Genomic DNA, 14,096 nt, shown 5'->3' with positions numbered 1-14,096 from the left:
CCCATATCACATAAGCCATGATAACAATGATCTCCTATTTTAACAGAAATAACAGGCGTGCCTACAACAGGTCTACGTGTCTTAGTATCGGGTCGAGCAATATTAGCAGTTTCACCCAAGAAAGAGATAGCATGCCCATCTAAGTCCTCATCCAAGAGATCTTTAATCATAGCAATACCAGGTTCAACATTAATTTCCTCAGGAGGTGTATAGGTCCTAGTATTACTCTTACAAACAACAGTCGAAGCTTTAACATGATCTTTTATCCTAACAGGAAAAGGAGGTTTTTCAACATAAGCAGCATGAATAATAGGATCACTATATGTAATAGTCTCCTCTCCAACTGTAATAGGTGCAACTACTTTCACTTCAACAGGAGGATTATATTTAAACCACTTCTCTTTAGGGAGATCAATGTGAGTAGCAAAGGTTTCACAAAAAATAGCTACTATCTCAGAGTCAAGTCCATACTTAGAGCTAAATCCACGGAAAGCATTGGTATCCATAAAAGATTTAACACAATCAAACTTTGGTGTCATACCTGACTCCTTACCATCGTCGGAACCCCAATCTTCAGAGTTGCGTTTAATTCTTTCCAATAAGTCCCATTTGAAATCAATAGTCTTCAGCATATAGGAACCAGCACAGGAAGTATCGAGCAAGTTGCGATTATCAAGAGAAAGCCGAGCATAAAAATTCTGAATAATCATTTCCCGAGAGAGCTCATGATTGGGGCATGAATATAACATTGACTTAAGCCTCCCCCAAGCTTGAGCGATGCTTTCTCCTTCGCGAGGCCAGAAATTATATATGTAATTCCGATCACGATGAACAAGATGCATAGGATAGAACTTCTGGTGAAATTCCAATTTCAATCGCTTATAATTCCAAGATCTCGTATCATCACATACCCTATACCATGTCATTGCATCTCCCTTCAAAGATAAAGGGAAGACCTTCCTTTTGACAACGTCATCGGAAATACCTGCAAACTTAAATAATCCACAAACTTCATCCACAAAGATAAGGTGTAAGTCGGGATGCAATGTTCCGTCTCCAGCACAAGGATTAGCTAGCAGTTTTTCTACCATACCCAAAGGAATCTCAAAGCGAATATTTTCATAAGGTTCAGTAGGTTGAGGAGCATCTCTTTGCTCTTCTGGTTGGGGTGAAGATACCCCAAACAAGCCACTCAAAGGATTAGTTTCCATAGTGACAAGTAACAGAAAATTTCAGCACACAATATAAATGTTTCCTTACCAAGTTCCACTCACCAAGAGCGCTACGCTCCCTGGCAACGGCGCCAGAAAAGAGTCTTGATGACCCACAAGTGTAGGGGATCTATCATAGTCCTTTCAATAAGTAAGAGTGTCGAACCCAATGAGGAGCAGAAGGAAATGATAAGCGGTTTTCAGTAAGGTTTTCTCTGCAAGCACTGAAATAGTAGGTGATAGATAGTTTTGTGATAAGATAAATAGTAACGAGCAAAATGTAAATAAAGTAAATAAAGTGCAGCAAGGTGGCACAATCCTTTATGTAGCAAAGGATAAGCCTGGACAAATTCTAATAATGAGGAAGGAGCTCCCGATGACACATTGGGAATTATCATCAAGCTAGTTTCATCACGTTCATAAGATTCGCGTTCGGTACTTTGATAATTTGATATGTGGGTGGACCGGCACTTGGGTACTGCCCTAACATGGAAAAGCATCCCACTTATGATTAACCCCTATTGCAAGCGTCCACAACTACAAAAAGGAGTATTAAGGTAAATCTAACCACATCATTAAACATATGGGTCCATATCAACCCCTAACGAAGCAACGCATAAACTGGGGTTTAAGCTTCTGTCACTCTAGCAACCCATCATCTACTTATTACTTCCCTATGCCTTCCTCTAGGCCCAAATAATGGTGAAGTGTCATGTAGTCGACGTTCACATAACACCACTAGAGGAGAGACAACATATATCTCATCAAAATATCGAACGAATACCAAATTCACATGACTACTAATAGCAAGACTTCACCCATGTCCTCAGGAACAAACGTAACTACTCACAAAGCATATTCATGTTCATAATCAGAGGTGTAATAATATGCATGAAGGATCTGAACATATGATCTTCCACCAAGTAAACCAATTAGTATCAACTACAAGGAGTAATCAACACTACTAGCAACCCACAGGTACCAATTTGTGGTTTTGATACAAGATTGGATACAAGAGATGAACTAGGGTTTTGAGATGAGATGGTGCTGGTGAAGATGTTGATGGAGATTAACCCCCTCCCGATGAGAGGATCGTTGGTGATGATTTCCCCCTCCCGGAGGGAAGTGTCCCCGGCGGAACAGCTCCGCCAGAGCCCTAGATTGATTCCGCCAAGGTTCTGCCTCATGGTGGCGGAGTTTTGTCCCGTAAGCTTGCCCATGAATTTTTCCAGTACAAAACCCTTCATATAGCAGAATATGGCCGTCGGAAGCCCACCAGGGGGCCCAGGAGATAGGGGGCGCGCCCCCTATCTCCTGGACAGGGTGTGGGCCCCCTGTCCTATTTCTTTTGCTCATAATTTCTTAATAAATCCAAAAAGTTGTTTCGTGGAGCCTCGGGTCTTTTGGAGTTGTGCAGAATAGGTTTCCAACATTTGCTCCTTTTCCAGCCAGAATTCCAGCTGCCGGCATTCCCCCTCTTCATGGTAAACCTTGTAAAATAAGAGAGAATAACCATAAATATTGAGATATAATGTGTAATAACAGCCCATAATGCAATGAATATTGATATAAAAGTATGATGCAAAATGGATGTATCAACTATATACTTTGGCCGGACTGTTGGACTATGAAGATACAAGATTGAAGACTTCGTCCCGTGTCCGGATGGGACTCTCCTTTGCGTGGAAGGCAAGCTTGGCAATTCAGATATGTATATTTCCTTCTCTATAACCGACTCTGTGTAACCCTAGCCCCCTCCGGTGTCTATATAAACCGGAGGGTTTAGTCCGTAGGACAAGAACAATCATAATCATAGGCTAGCTTCTAGGGTTTAGCCTCTACGATCTCGTGGTAGATCAACTCTTGTAATACTCATATCATCAAGATTAATCAAGCAAGAAGTACGGTATTACCTCCATCGAGAGGGCCCGAACCTGGGTAAAACATCGTGTCCCCTGCCTCCTGTTACCATTAGCCTTAGACGCACAGTTCGGGACCCCCTACCCGAGATCCGCCGGTTTTGACACCGACATTGGTGCTTTCATTGAGAGTTCCACTGTGTCGTCGCAGTAAGGCTTGATGGCTCCTTCAATCATCTTCAATGACGCAGTCCAGGGGGAGGTTTTCCTTCCCGGACAGATCTTCGTTTTCGGTGGCTTCATATTGCGGGCCAACTCGCTTGGCCATCTGGAGTAGATCGACAGCTACGCCCCTGGCCGTAAGGTCAGGTTTGGAAGATTGAACTATACGGCCGATATCCGCGAAGACTTGATCTTCGATGGATTCGAGCCCATGTCAGGTGCGCCGAACAGTCACGACGGGCATGACTTTGATCTGCCATCCGATAGTATTCGGGAAATCGCGCCTGCGGCAGTGCCAGGAATCAATCCGTAGCAAATCGTGCCTTCCGAGGACGGGTGGATGGACCCCGCCACGAAGGCCGCACACTCATCGGTGTCTGAGCCAAACACTGATCCCACCTCCTGTGAGGATGGTGTCATCGGACCCTCGGACTCGTCTCCGGCTGCAGGATCCGAACCGCGTGCGTCCGTGCCTATCGAATCTGATTGGGCACCGGTCATGAAGTTCAATGACGCGGATATTTTTCAGCACTCGCCCTTGGGTGGCGTGCTAAACTCATTAAGGTCTCTTTCCTTGTCGAAAGATTCTTGGCCGAACTATGTCCGGCTCGAGTGGGAAGCGGACGACGAAGAAATTTGTTCCCCACCCACCACCCACTTAATAGCCACTTTCGATGACTTAACCGGTGTGCTTGACTTCAACTCCGAAGACATCGACGGTATGGATGATGATGCAGGAGAAGAACAGGAACCACTGCCTATAGGGCGCTAGACAACCACTTCATCATACGATATATATATATGGTGGACACCCCCAAAGAGAGTAATGGCGATGAGGCAATGGACGATAACCCCTCGGAGAAGTAATCTAAGCACCAGCATCATAGGCGCCGTTCCAAGCCCCGCCATAGCAAAAACAGCGATACCGGCACAAGAGATAACAATCCGGATTGTGCCGAAGATGAAAACAACCCTGCCCAGCCAGGCTTCATGCAGGCCGAGCAAGAAGATGGGCAAGCTAGTCCTAAAGAACAGGCAACAAATGGAGAATCAGAGGACGATAATTACATGCCTCTCTCCGTAGACGAAGTGAGCCTCGACGACGAAGAATTCATCATGCTTGAGGATCCCGTCGAGCAGGAGCGCTTCAAATGCCGGCTTATAGCCACTGCAAAAAGCCTGAAGAAAAAGCAGCAACAACTTCAAGCTGATCAGGATCTGCTAACTAACAGATGGACCGAGGTCCTGGCTGCCGAGGAATACAGACTCGAGCGCCCTAGCAAAAGCTACCCAAAGCGCAGACTGCTACCTCAACTCGAAGAGGAAGCTTTAAAGCCCACACTACCAGTGCATGATGCGGCTGACCGGCCACCCTGTGGCCGCGACAAAGCGGTGTAGCAGCCTGAAGTCCAGACCACACCCCGTCCCCAATCAAACGATAATACTAAGGCCAGGGGCTACACGAAGGACCTGCGAGATGATTTGGAAAACAAAGCAAGACAGTCAAGATCGATCTACGAATCACGGGGGCGCGCCCCAACGCATGACAAGGATCGTCACGCCGGATACGTTAACAAATCTGACCGGGCCGAATACAATGAAGCCCGACACAGAGGCGCCGCACATCCCCGATGCTTCACTGATGAAGTAATGGATCATGAATTCCCAGAAGGGTTTAGACCAGTGAACATTGAATCATACGACGGTACCACAGAACCCGCGGTATGGATAGAAGATTTTTTCCTCCACATTCACATGGCCCGTGGAGATGATCTACACGCCATCAAGTACCTCCCACTAAAACAAAAGGGACCGACTCGGCATTGGCTGAATAGCTTGCCGGTAGACTCCATCGGGAGTTGGGAAAACCTGGTAGACACATTCCTTGACAACTTCCAGGGCACTTATGTGCGACTGCCGGATGTTGATGATCTAAGTCGCATAACCCAGCAGCCCGGAGAGTCAACCATGAAATTTTGGACCCTGTTCCTAACCAAAAAGAACCAAATTGTCGATCGTCCGGATGTCAAAGCCCTAGCGGCCTTCAAGCGTAACATCCGTGACGAGTGGCTTGCCCAACATCTCGGCCAGGAAAAGCCAAAGTCCATGGCAGCCCTCACAACACTCATGACCCGCTTTTGCGCGGGCGAGGATAGCTGGTTGTCTCGTAGCAACAATACAACAAGCAATCCTGGCACATTGAAAGCCAAGGATAGCAAAGGCAAACCACGGCGCAACAAACACAAGCGTCACAAAAATGGTGATAGTACCGAAGACACATCAGCCAATGCCGGATTCAGCGGCTACAAGTCCGGTCAGCGGAAGAAGCCATTCAACAAAAACAATTCAGGCCCGTCCAGTTTGGACCGCATACTCGACCGTCCGTGCCAAATTCATGGCAACCCAGGAACACCGGCCAACCACACCAATAGAGAATGCTGGGTCTTCAGACAAGCCGGCAGGTCAGATGCCGAAAACAAGGGGAAGGGGTCTCAAAGCGACGATGACGACGAAGAGCCCCGATCACCGACTACAGGAGGACAGAAGAAATTCCCTCCCCAGGTGAAAACGGTGAATATGATATGCGCAAGCCGCATTCCCAAGTGGAAACGTGCACTAAGGGAGGTCTATACAATCGACCCAAAGTTTAACCCATGGTCCTCTTGCCCGATCACTTTCGATCGCAGGGACCATCCTACAAGTATCCGTCATAGCGGTTCGACCGCACTGGTCCTTGACCCTATCATTGATGGATTCCACCTCACACGAGTCCTTATGGACGGAGGTAGTAGCCTGAACCTGTTATACCAGGATACAGCGTGCAAAATGGGCATCAACCCCTCAAGGATCAAGCCCACAAAAAGTACCTTCAAAGGTGTCATACCAGGTGTAGAGGCATGTTGCACGGGCTCAATCACACTGGAAGTGGCCTTCGGATCTCCAGACAATCACTGCACCGAAGATTTAGTCTTCGACATTGTCCCCTTTCATAGTGACCATCAGGCACTGCTCGGACGAACCGCGTTCACTCGGTTCAACATGATGACACATTATGCCTACCTTAAATTAAAGATGCCCGGGCCACGCGGCGTCATCACGGTTAATGGCATGTCCGAACTCCCCCTCACGGCCGAAGAGTCTACCACCGCTCTAAAAGCAAGAACAATGAATGGCACCTTCCAGCCGAACCTCGAGTCAACGACCAAGTTCCCGGACACCGTCAAAGGAATCCAAACTACTGCGCGGCAGGATAGCCCGGTTCGCCCGGAGCTTAATTAAAAACACTCCGGAAAAAGATAATACAAGCCACATACTGCGGCTCAACCGCCCTGCGGTGCAAAACAATTTCTTGCATTTTATTTTCAGGTTCACCTATACATAGGCCAGAATGGATGGCGTGGGAACAGTTCGAGCGCGTAAGGGAATCTCTAGATATTCCCCTCTATGATCATCCGACTACATGCCGGGTCCGAGCACAATTTCCTCACACCCGGTATCAGCAGGTTCTGCAATCACACTTCCTTTTATAACATCATCTGTACTCATATGCATTGACGTATTACTCAAATACAACATGTGGATTTATGTGATGATCATCTACTGCTATTTCTTATTTAAAACTCTTTTGTTAAAAGGCGACTGCTTATCGCAATATGCCTTAATATGCCAGGGGCTTCATCATGCCCATACTACGGCAAAGAAGTCTGAACACCTTCATGGTAGTTCGGCACCCCGAACTTATAGCATTATATGCATTAGCTCCGAATCATGTCTTGGGTCAATAGTTGGGTTTGCCCGGCTCCTATGTTTTGGTACCTTACGTTCCGCTATATCGGCTAAGGTAGCACTGGGAGAACTACTGCGATTGTGTCCCGGTTCTTTCGGACTAGCACCTCAATAGAGAAAGCCGAAAACTGACTATCATGATGTAGCGAGAGCTCGTCAGCTATTCGAGAGGTTCTAAAATCTTTAAGGATTTCTTCCGCATAATGCTATAACCAATGCAGCGTGCGACAGATCGGCCTTTTTCGATCAGGTGCTTATAGAGCCCCTCATGCGGTCTTCCGAACACCAGGGGCTGCGCCTACCTTCCTCGAAAAAACTCCTATGGCTAAGTGAGAGCGATAAAGCCCTATAGTCCAATTGTCTGGTTTGCTGTGCTGAACACCTCCTTTAGGGACCCAAAACTGGGATAACGAGTGCTCAGGTTTATCCCGAACACCCCCATACTCACTACGTGGGGGCGAAAGCCGATGACTGGCCAACTCTCAGGATTATTATATAAAACGACCGCACAGGATGAAAAACTTTCAGAGGACAAGCAATAAATAATGACCTTGTTCAAATATTACAAAGGAAAAACATGACCGTATTCACGGAAATATAATGTCCTTGGTGCACTGCTCCGCCGCAAGGCGGGCCCCTTTCAAGACACCTTCATATTACAGTTCGGGTTTGCGGTGCTCTTTCCCCTCTGGCGGTCCTTCGGTCATTAACCTTTCTGCATCCATCTTCCCCCTAATGCACCTTTGCACGGGCGAAGGCCATTCGCGAACCTTCTATGCAGACCGACCGCTTGATGACTTCGAGTCGAGGGCAGGCACTCGCAATCCGCTTCACGAGCCCAAAATAACTGCTTGGAATCGGCTCGGCAGGCCACAGTGAGATAATCAAATCCTTCGTGGCTAGCTCGGCCGCCTTATGCAGTTCGACCAGCTGCTTCAGCTGATCGGAAAACGGCACCGGATAATTCGGCACCAGATACTGCATCCTAAAGAGTTTATCCGCAGTATTTCTCTCTTCAGCTCGGTAGAATTGGGCGGCGTCAGATATGCTGCGTGGCAACTCCGCAAACACCCCTGGAAAAATCAATATTTAAAAAAATCCTCAACTTGATTTTTTCCTTTCAAATACTCGCTTTGTACAGAAAAAGCCTTACCAGCCGCAATCTTCCTCGCCTCCTACACTTCCTTCAGGGCACCTTGTGCCTCCCCCCGGGCATCACTTGCGGCTTGGCGAGCCTGGGAGAGTTCGAATTCTTTCCCTGCTAAACTCTACTCCAAGGTCTCGCATTTCTGCATGGCCTCCTAAAGCTCTCGCTCAGCCTCAATAACTCTAGCCTCGTGTTTCTCATGAAGAGCCTGCTCTGCGGCTGCCTTCTTCCTTTCTAAGAGACTCAATTTTGGCCGTCGCTCCTAGAGCACATTATAAAAATATTTTCATCATGTACACTTATTCATTTGTGTTACATAAACAAGGTTTCTACATACCTTGATTATCCTCCACCTGTCTCTTCACTTGGACAAGTTCTCCTTTGGCCCGCTCCAGACTATGCCTCAGTCCGGATACTTCCGCAGCATGAGAGGCGGCACACGCTACAGATGCCTGCTGATTAAAAAGAGTGATAGATGTCATCAAGTGAGTCTCCTGCGAGCATGAGTGTGATCCTCTGTTTGGTTCTTTCTTTCACCGAACAGTGTATTGGGGGCTGCTATCTATACCATGACACTCTCCCAAAAACTCATAAAACATACCTCAAAGCCTCTTATGAGGCTGATATAGGATTCATTCAGCCCACTCTCATCGGACTGAATCTTCTCAATCGCCATACCCATGAGGGCACGGTGTTCATCAACGATGGGGGCACCCTTTAGCGCCGCCAATAAGGTATTCGGCACCTCTGGTTGGACAGAGGCGAGCAGGCATACCTCCTCCAGTTGGCGGAGGCTGTTAGTCCAACTCGGGGACCTTATGGGTCTCCAGAATCATGTCCGGCCGGGGTCCGTATTTAAGATGACCCCCGCCGTCGACGCCCATGGGAGCTTTCTCTCCCGTGTGTCCGGCCCCTGAAGTATGGCCTCCTGGTGCCGCCTTTGCGATCTCCCCCCCCCCCCCTCCGTGGTCTGGGTCCTTCTGGGACGAAACCTCGGTTTCAGTCATATGTTTGGGGGAGGGGGCCTTCGTCGGTGTCCCGCTCCCCATTGCATCCGAACCCAGCAAATCCTCTGACAAGGATTGTTCGGCGCGGGACCTCGCCGGACTGAAAAAAGTACGACTCAGATTAAAATATCATTCCGCGACAAGTCTGGACACATAAGCGTGTTCAGATTTTATACTCGCGAGTTCACCAGGGTCTCGGCCCTGGGATCCCACTCCGGGCTGCTATCGGCAACGGTGGACTCCTCCTGAAGAGGAGTTCTTCCCCTCTTAGGCGAATCGGCCTCCAAGGATGTGGAGGCCGTCCTTTTCTTTTTTTTCCCACGGGGGATTCGTCTCCTTCCTCATCCTCTTCGGAGGAAGAATGGGCATTGGAATCTTTGAATCTTGCGTCTGAAGCGCCGCGACGACGGAGGCCGCCCAGGTCTTCTTGGCCCCTTTCCGGCCTTCTTCATCGGTGCCTTGTAAGGCGCCAGGACCAGCATCTTCGTCAGAAGTGGGTCGGGCGGTTCCTCTAGAAACGGGGCCGGACAGTAGATCCGCCCCGCCTTCTTCGCCCAGCCCTAGGAAATTGATGGGAAATATGTTCAGAATTTTCCTGAGATTGTGCAGGTAAAACACATGAATCAACAACATATAGTTACTTACCGAACTTGCGGGTCGGGACAGTTGGTACCCGCGGTTCTCGGCGGAGTCCGGCCACGGTTTGCCGGACTTAAAAAGAACCTTCCAGATGTCCTTGTGCGTGGAGCCAAAGATCTCTAGCAGGGTCGGGTGCTTGGCCGGGTCGAACTCCCATAGATTGCAAGCCCGATGTTGACATGGTAGAATCCGGCGAACCAACATCAACTCGACTACATTGGCGAGCTTGATGTTCTTGTCTTCCATGTCTTGGAAGCGCGTCTGGAGCTCTGATAGCTCGTCAGACGAAGCCCAGTTCAGGCCCTTCTTGTGCCAGGACCTAAGTTGCAGGGGGGCACCGGATCTGAACTCTGGAGCGGCGGCCCATTCCTTGCCACGCGGCTCGGTGATATAAAACCACTGCTGCTACCACTCCTTGACGTAATCATTAAAAGTACATGTTGGCCATGTGACATTGGGCATCTTGCTCACCATGGCGCCTCCGCATTCAGCATGTTCGCCGCTCACTACCTTGGGCTTCACATTAAAAACCTTTAGCCATAAGCCGAAGTGCGGCGAGACGCGGAGAAAGGCCTCGCACACGACTATGAATGTCGAGATGTTGAGGAAGGAATTTGGGGATAGATCATGGAAATCAATCCCATAATAATACATGATGCCGCGAACGAATGGATGGAGGGGAAACCCTAGCCCACAGACAAAATGAGGGAGGAATACCACCCTCTCGTGGGGTTCTGGCGTAGGGATGATCTGTCCCGCCGTCGGAAGACGGTGGCCAATTCTCTTGGCCAGATACCCGGTCACCGAAGCTTTTTGATGTCCTTCTCCTGGGCGGTAGAAGCCATCCACTTGCCTCCCGCTCCAGACATGTATGGCTGTGCGGAGAAGGTGAGAACTAGGGCGCTGGAGCTCGAGTGTGCGAGAATGGATGGGCGAAGAAGGAGGAAGGCTGGGTGAAAGAGGGGAATCCCTATCTCTTTATAAAGGCGGTAGAAGTTGTGCGCCTCCCCACTTGCCCATTAAGATCGCTTATTTCCCAAGCGCCACGATTGATGGCGCAGTTGGGTTACCCATGCCCGTATTGATGAGAATCCCGTGATGGGGGGACACGATCTCTGCTTTGACAAGACGTGCCGATAAAACCGCCCCACAGCGCGTATAGTGGCTGGTTGTGAAAAACGGTTCGAATAATGACCGGACCGTGGTGTGATGTCATGCTCTGAAAAGCTGTCAGCAGATTAAATTCGTGGAATATTGTGCTCTCTACGGTGGTATGTGGAATTTGTTTTGCAGAGTCCCGACACAATCCTTGTGTTCGAAATCTTCTATGGAGTTTCGGGGAAGGAACCCGCCTTGCAAGGCTGAAGACAATCTGCGCGCCGGACTCATCGTCATTGAAGCCTGGTTCAGGGGCTACTGAGGGAGTCCTGGATTAAGGGGTCCTCGGACAGCCGGACTATATACTTTGGCCGGACTGTTGGACTATGAAGATACAAGATTGAAGACTTCGTCCCATGTCCGGATGAGACTCTCCTTTGCATGGAAGGCAAGCTTGGCAATTCGGATATGTAGATTTCCTTCTCTGTAACTGACTCTGTGTAACCCTAGCCCCCTCCGGTGTCTATATAAACCGGAGGGTTTAGTCCGTAGGACAAGAACAATCATAATCATAGGCTAGCTTCTAGGGTTTAGCCTCTACGATCTCGTGGTAGATCAACTCTTGTAATACTCATATCATCAAGATTAATCAAGCAAGAAGTAGGGTATTACCTCCACCGAGAGGGCCCGAACCTGGGTAAAACATCGTGTCCCCTGCCTCTTGTTACCATTAGCCTTAGACGCACAGTTCGGGACCCCCTACCCGAGATCCGCCGGTTTTGACACCGACAGTCATATCATCAGATACTTTCTCGTAGGGCAGTTACTATAAATGAAGGAATGGAAAAAGCGAGAGGTGTTTATGGTCAAAAACTAAACTTGCATGTACCCATCTTATGTGAATAAGCATGTAACCAGCTTATATCGATATTTTCATAGTAATGGAGACATAAGAGACAAGTGACATGTTAAACTAAAACTATATTTTTATTAGTATCTCAAAGCTAGAAATGCACGATGGGGAGAAGAGGGTGATATGGTGAGAGAAGAAGAAGAAATACACGAGGATTCAAAACGCATACATTAGACACAATTGGTATTGAACAAACTGTTTGATATGCCCCGTAGCAACACAAGGACTTTTTACTAGTTGACATAAAAAAATAGTGTTGCATGTGAGAGATATTTGTTGCAACAATTCGAGGCACTAGATCAACCAATTTAAGTGTGAGTACCGACTGTGCAGGGCGTAGCTGATCTGGATCTCCACACGTCTGATCAACGCACGCCTAGCATTACCACAATTTTATTGTACTGAAAAACGATGTAGTAGCTACTTAAAGAGATCATCAGGTGGAGTGGATCGATTTCATATGGCGGCGAGGCGGCTGACGTTGATGGGGTAGGCGTCGGAGGTGGAGGATGAGCTGAAGACCTTGTTGGCTATGATCCTGTTGGCCGCCTCCGTGGGGTGGAAGGCGTCCCAGAAGATGTACTTGGTGCGGTCGTCGCAGGGCCGTTGCATGGGCAGGCACGTGATCTGGCCGTTGTTCCTCCCCACGCCGCAGCACCCGCGGTCGAGCACCGTGAACCCGTACGCCGCCGCGTTGGCCGCGAGGTCCTTGCCGCTGTTGACGGCATTGAGGAAGACGAGGTTTGCCCCCGGCGTCTGCTGCCCGCGGTTGAGGCGTTTCACCATGGCCAGCAGCCCCTTGTTGTAGATGGCGATGGCGCTGTTGATCTTGTCGTTGCACCCGCTCTTTTTCGCGCCGCCGTTAGCTGTGCTCCGGTTGCCGCCGCTGCCGCCGATGCTGACGGTGATGCCAGGGATCGCAAGGCCGATGCCGGAAGTAGGAGGGGGGCGTCCTCGTCCTTGGTCATCGCCGTCGTCGTCGATCCTGGCCAGTTCGTAGGGGATGCAGCCGATCTGGCCGACGCCGGCGACGACGAACTTCCTGGCGCCGAGGGCGTAGAGGGCGGTGAGCTGACGCTCGTACTCCTGGAGGAGGGCGGCGGCGTAGGCGGCGGGGTCGTAGGTCTGGGCGGTGTTGTAGTAGTCGGGCATGAAGTAGTTGTTGAGGTAGTCGTTGCTGCCCATGCCCACGTAGTAGATGCATCGGCCCAGGCGCTTGTCCCTCCCCGCCGGCGCTATCTGGCCCACCACCGACCGGAAGTGGCTCACCTGCTCCGTCAGAGGGTAGTGGCCGCCGAGGTTGTTGCCGGTCTCCGGCCTGACGCCCGCGGCGCCCGAGGCGAAGTTGAGCCCGCGCGCGTAGTCGGAGGGCTGCGCCATGGCGTAGGCCGGGATGAAGGGCGGCTGGAAGCCGAGGAGGCCGGCGAGCAGGTCGACCATGGTGCGGCCGTTGGTGAAGCGGCCGGGCGGGGCGGCGCCGTCGGGGAAGTCGACGCCGTAGGGGCGGTAGTTGGCCCTGGCGAGGCTGAGGATGTTGTTGTTGTTGCCGTTGTCCACCAGCGAGTCGCCGAAGATGTACATGCACGGCACCAGCTGCTTCTGCGCCGCCGCCTGCACTGCCGCAGGGGCATGGAGTACTACTGCCACCACCATGACTAGAAGAAGAAGATGGTAATTACCCATCATCGATCGAACTAGCTTAGCTTGCAATGTTTGTTATGCTTCTCGATCGATCGATGCTCTGCAACTCATGCATGAATTCACTTAATCTCTCGTATATATATATATACATACAGTAAGAGTACGTACTGGACAAGTGGATCAACCGTTGGATCTGGATCGATGCATGGCATTGCCCGTGACCGATCGGCCAAGAGCTAGCTGCATGCAGCTCGTGAATTGTGTAACGACGGATGGATCGTGACCTCTCTCACGGCTAGAATAGAAAAGATACGGCGGCCAGCTGAAAGTAGAAACGGAGAGAGGACGAAACATCAAGTGCCAGCCAGTAGGATTGGTTGGCTGGCGGTGGTTTACTCGATCATGCATATGCATGAGCTACGTTAAATCGTTAATGAGTTTTTTCTTTTCTTTTTCCCTTTTTCTTTTCCTTCTCATGGAGGGTTTGGGATGGGGTTGGGGGTAGGGGTGAAATCCAAGGTGCCGTCCCATCTCCAAAAATGCTACACCTACGTACACTTACGTTCCCACCTT

General features: G+C 49.8%; 1 protein-coding gene across 1 annotated transcript; it reads right to left on the bottom strand.

Moving 5' to 3' along the window:
* Positions 1-12,004: 12,004 nt before the first annotated feature.
* LOC119274888 (GDSL esterase/lipase At1g33811-like) lies at positions 12,005-13,620 on the bottom strand. The gene has a single exon (XM_037555632.1). It carries the CDS (start codon positions 13,566-13,568, stop codon positions 12,339-12,341), a length of 1,230 nt encoding a protein of 409 aa, XP_037411529.1. The 5' UTR covers positions 13,569-13,620; the 3' UTR covers positions 12,005-12,338.
* Between the last annotated feature and the right edge of the window lie 476 nt (positions 13,621-14,096).

Source organism: Triticum dicoccoides, chromosome 3B (assembly GCF_002162155.2).
Source record: "Triticum dicoccoides isolate Atlit2015 ecotype Zavitan chromosome 3B, WEW_v2.0, whole genome shotgun sequence".
NCBI lineage: Eukaryota > Viridiplantae > Streptophyta > Magnoliopsida > Poales > Poaceae > Triticum > Triticum dicoccoides.
The sequence above is the reverse complement of the archived record's forward strand: the minus strand, read 5'-3'. Positions and strand labels throughout refer to the sequence as shown.

Bases quoted from the DNA above. Each gene is read 5' to 3' on its own strand.
- LOC119274888 (XM_037555632.1), bottom strand. From the start codon at position 13,568: ATGATGGGTAATTACCATCTTCTTCTTCTAGTCATGGTGGTGGCAGTA.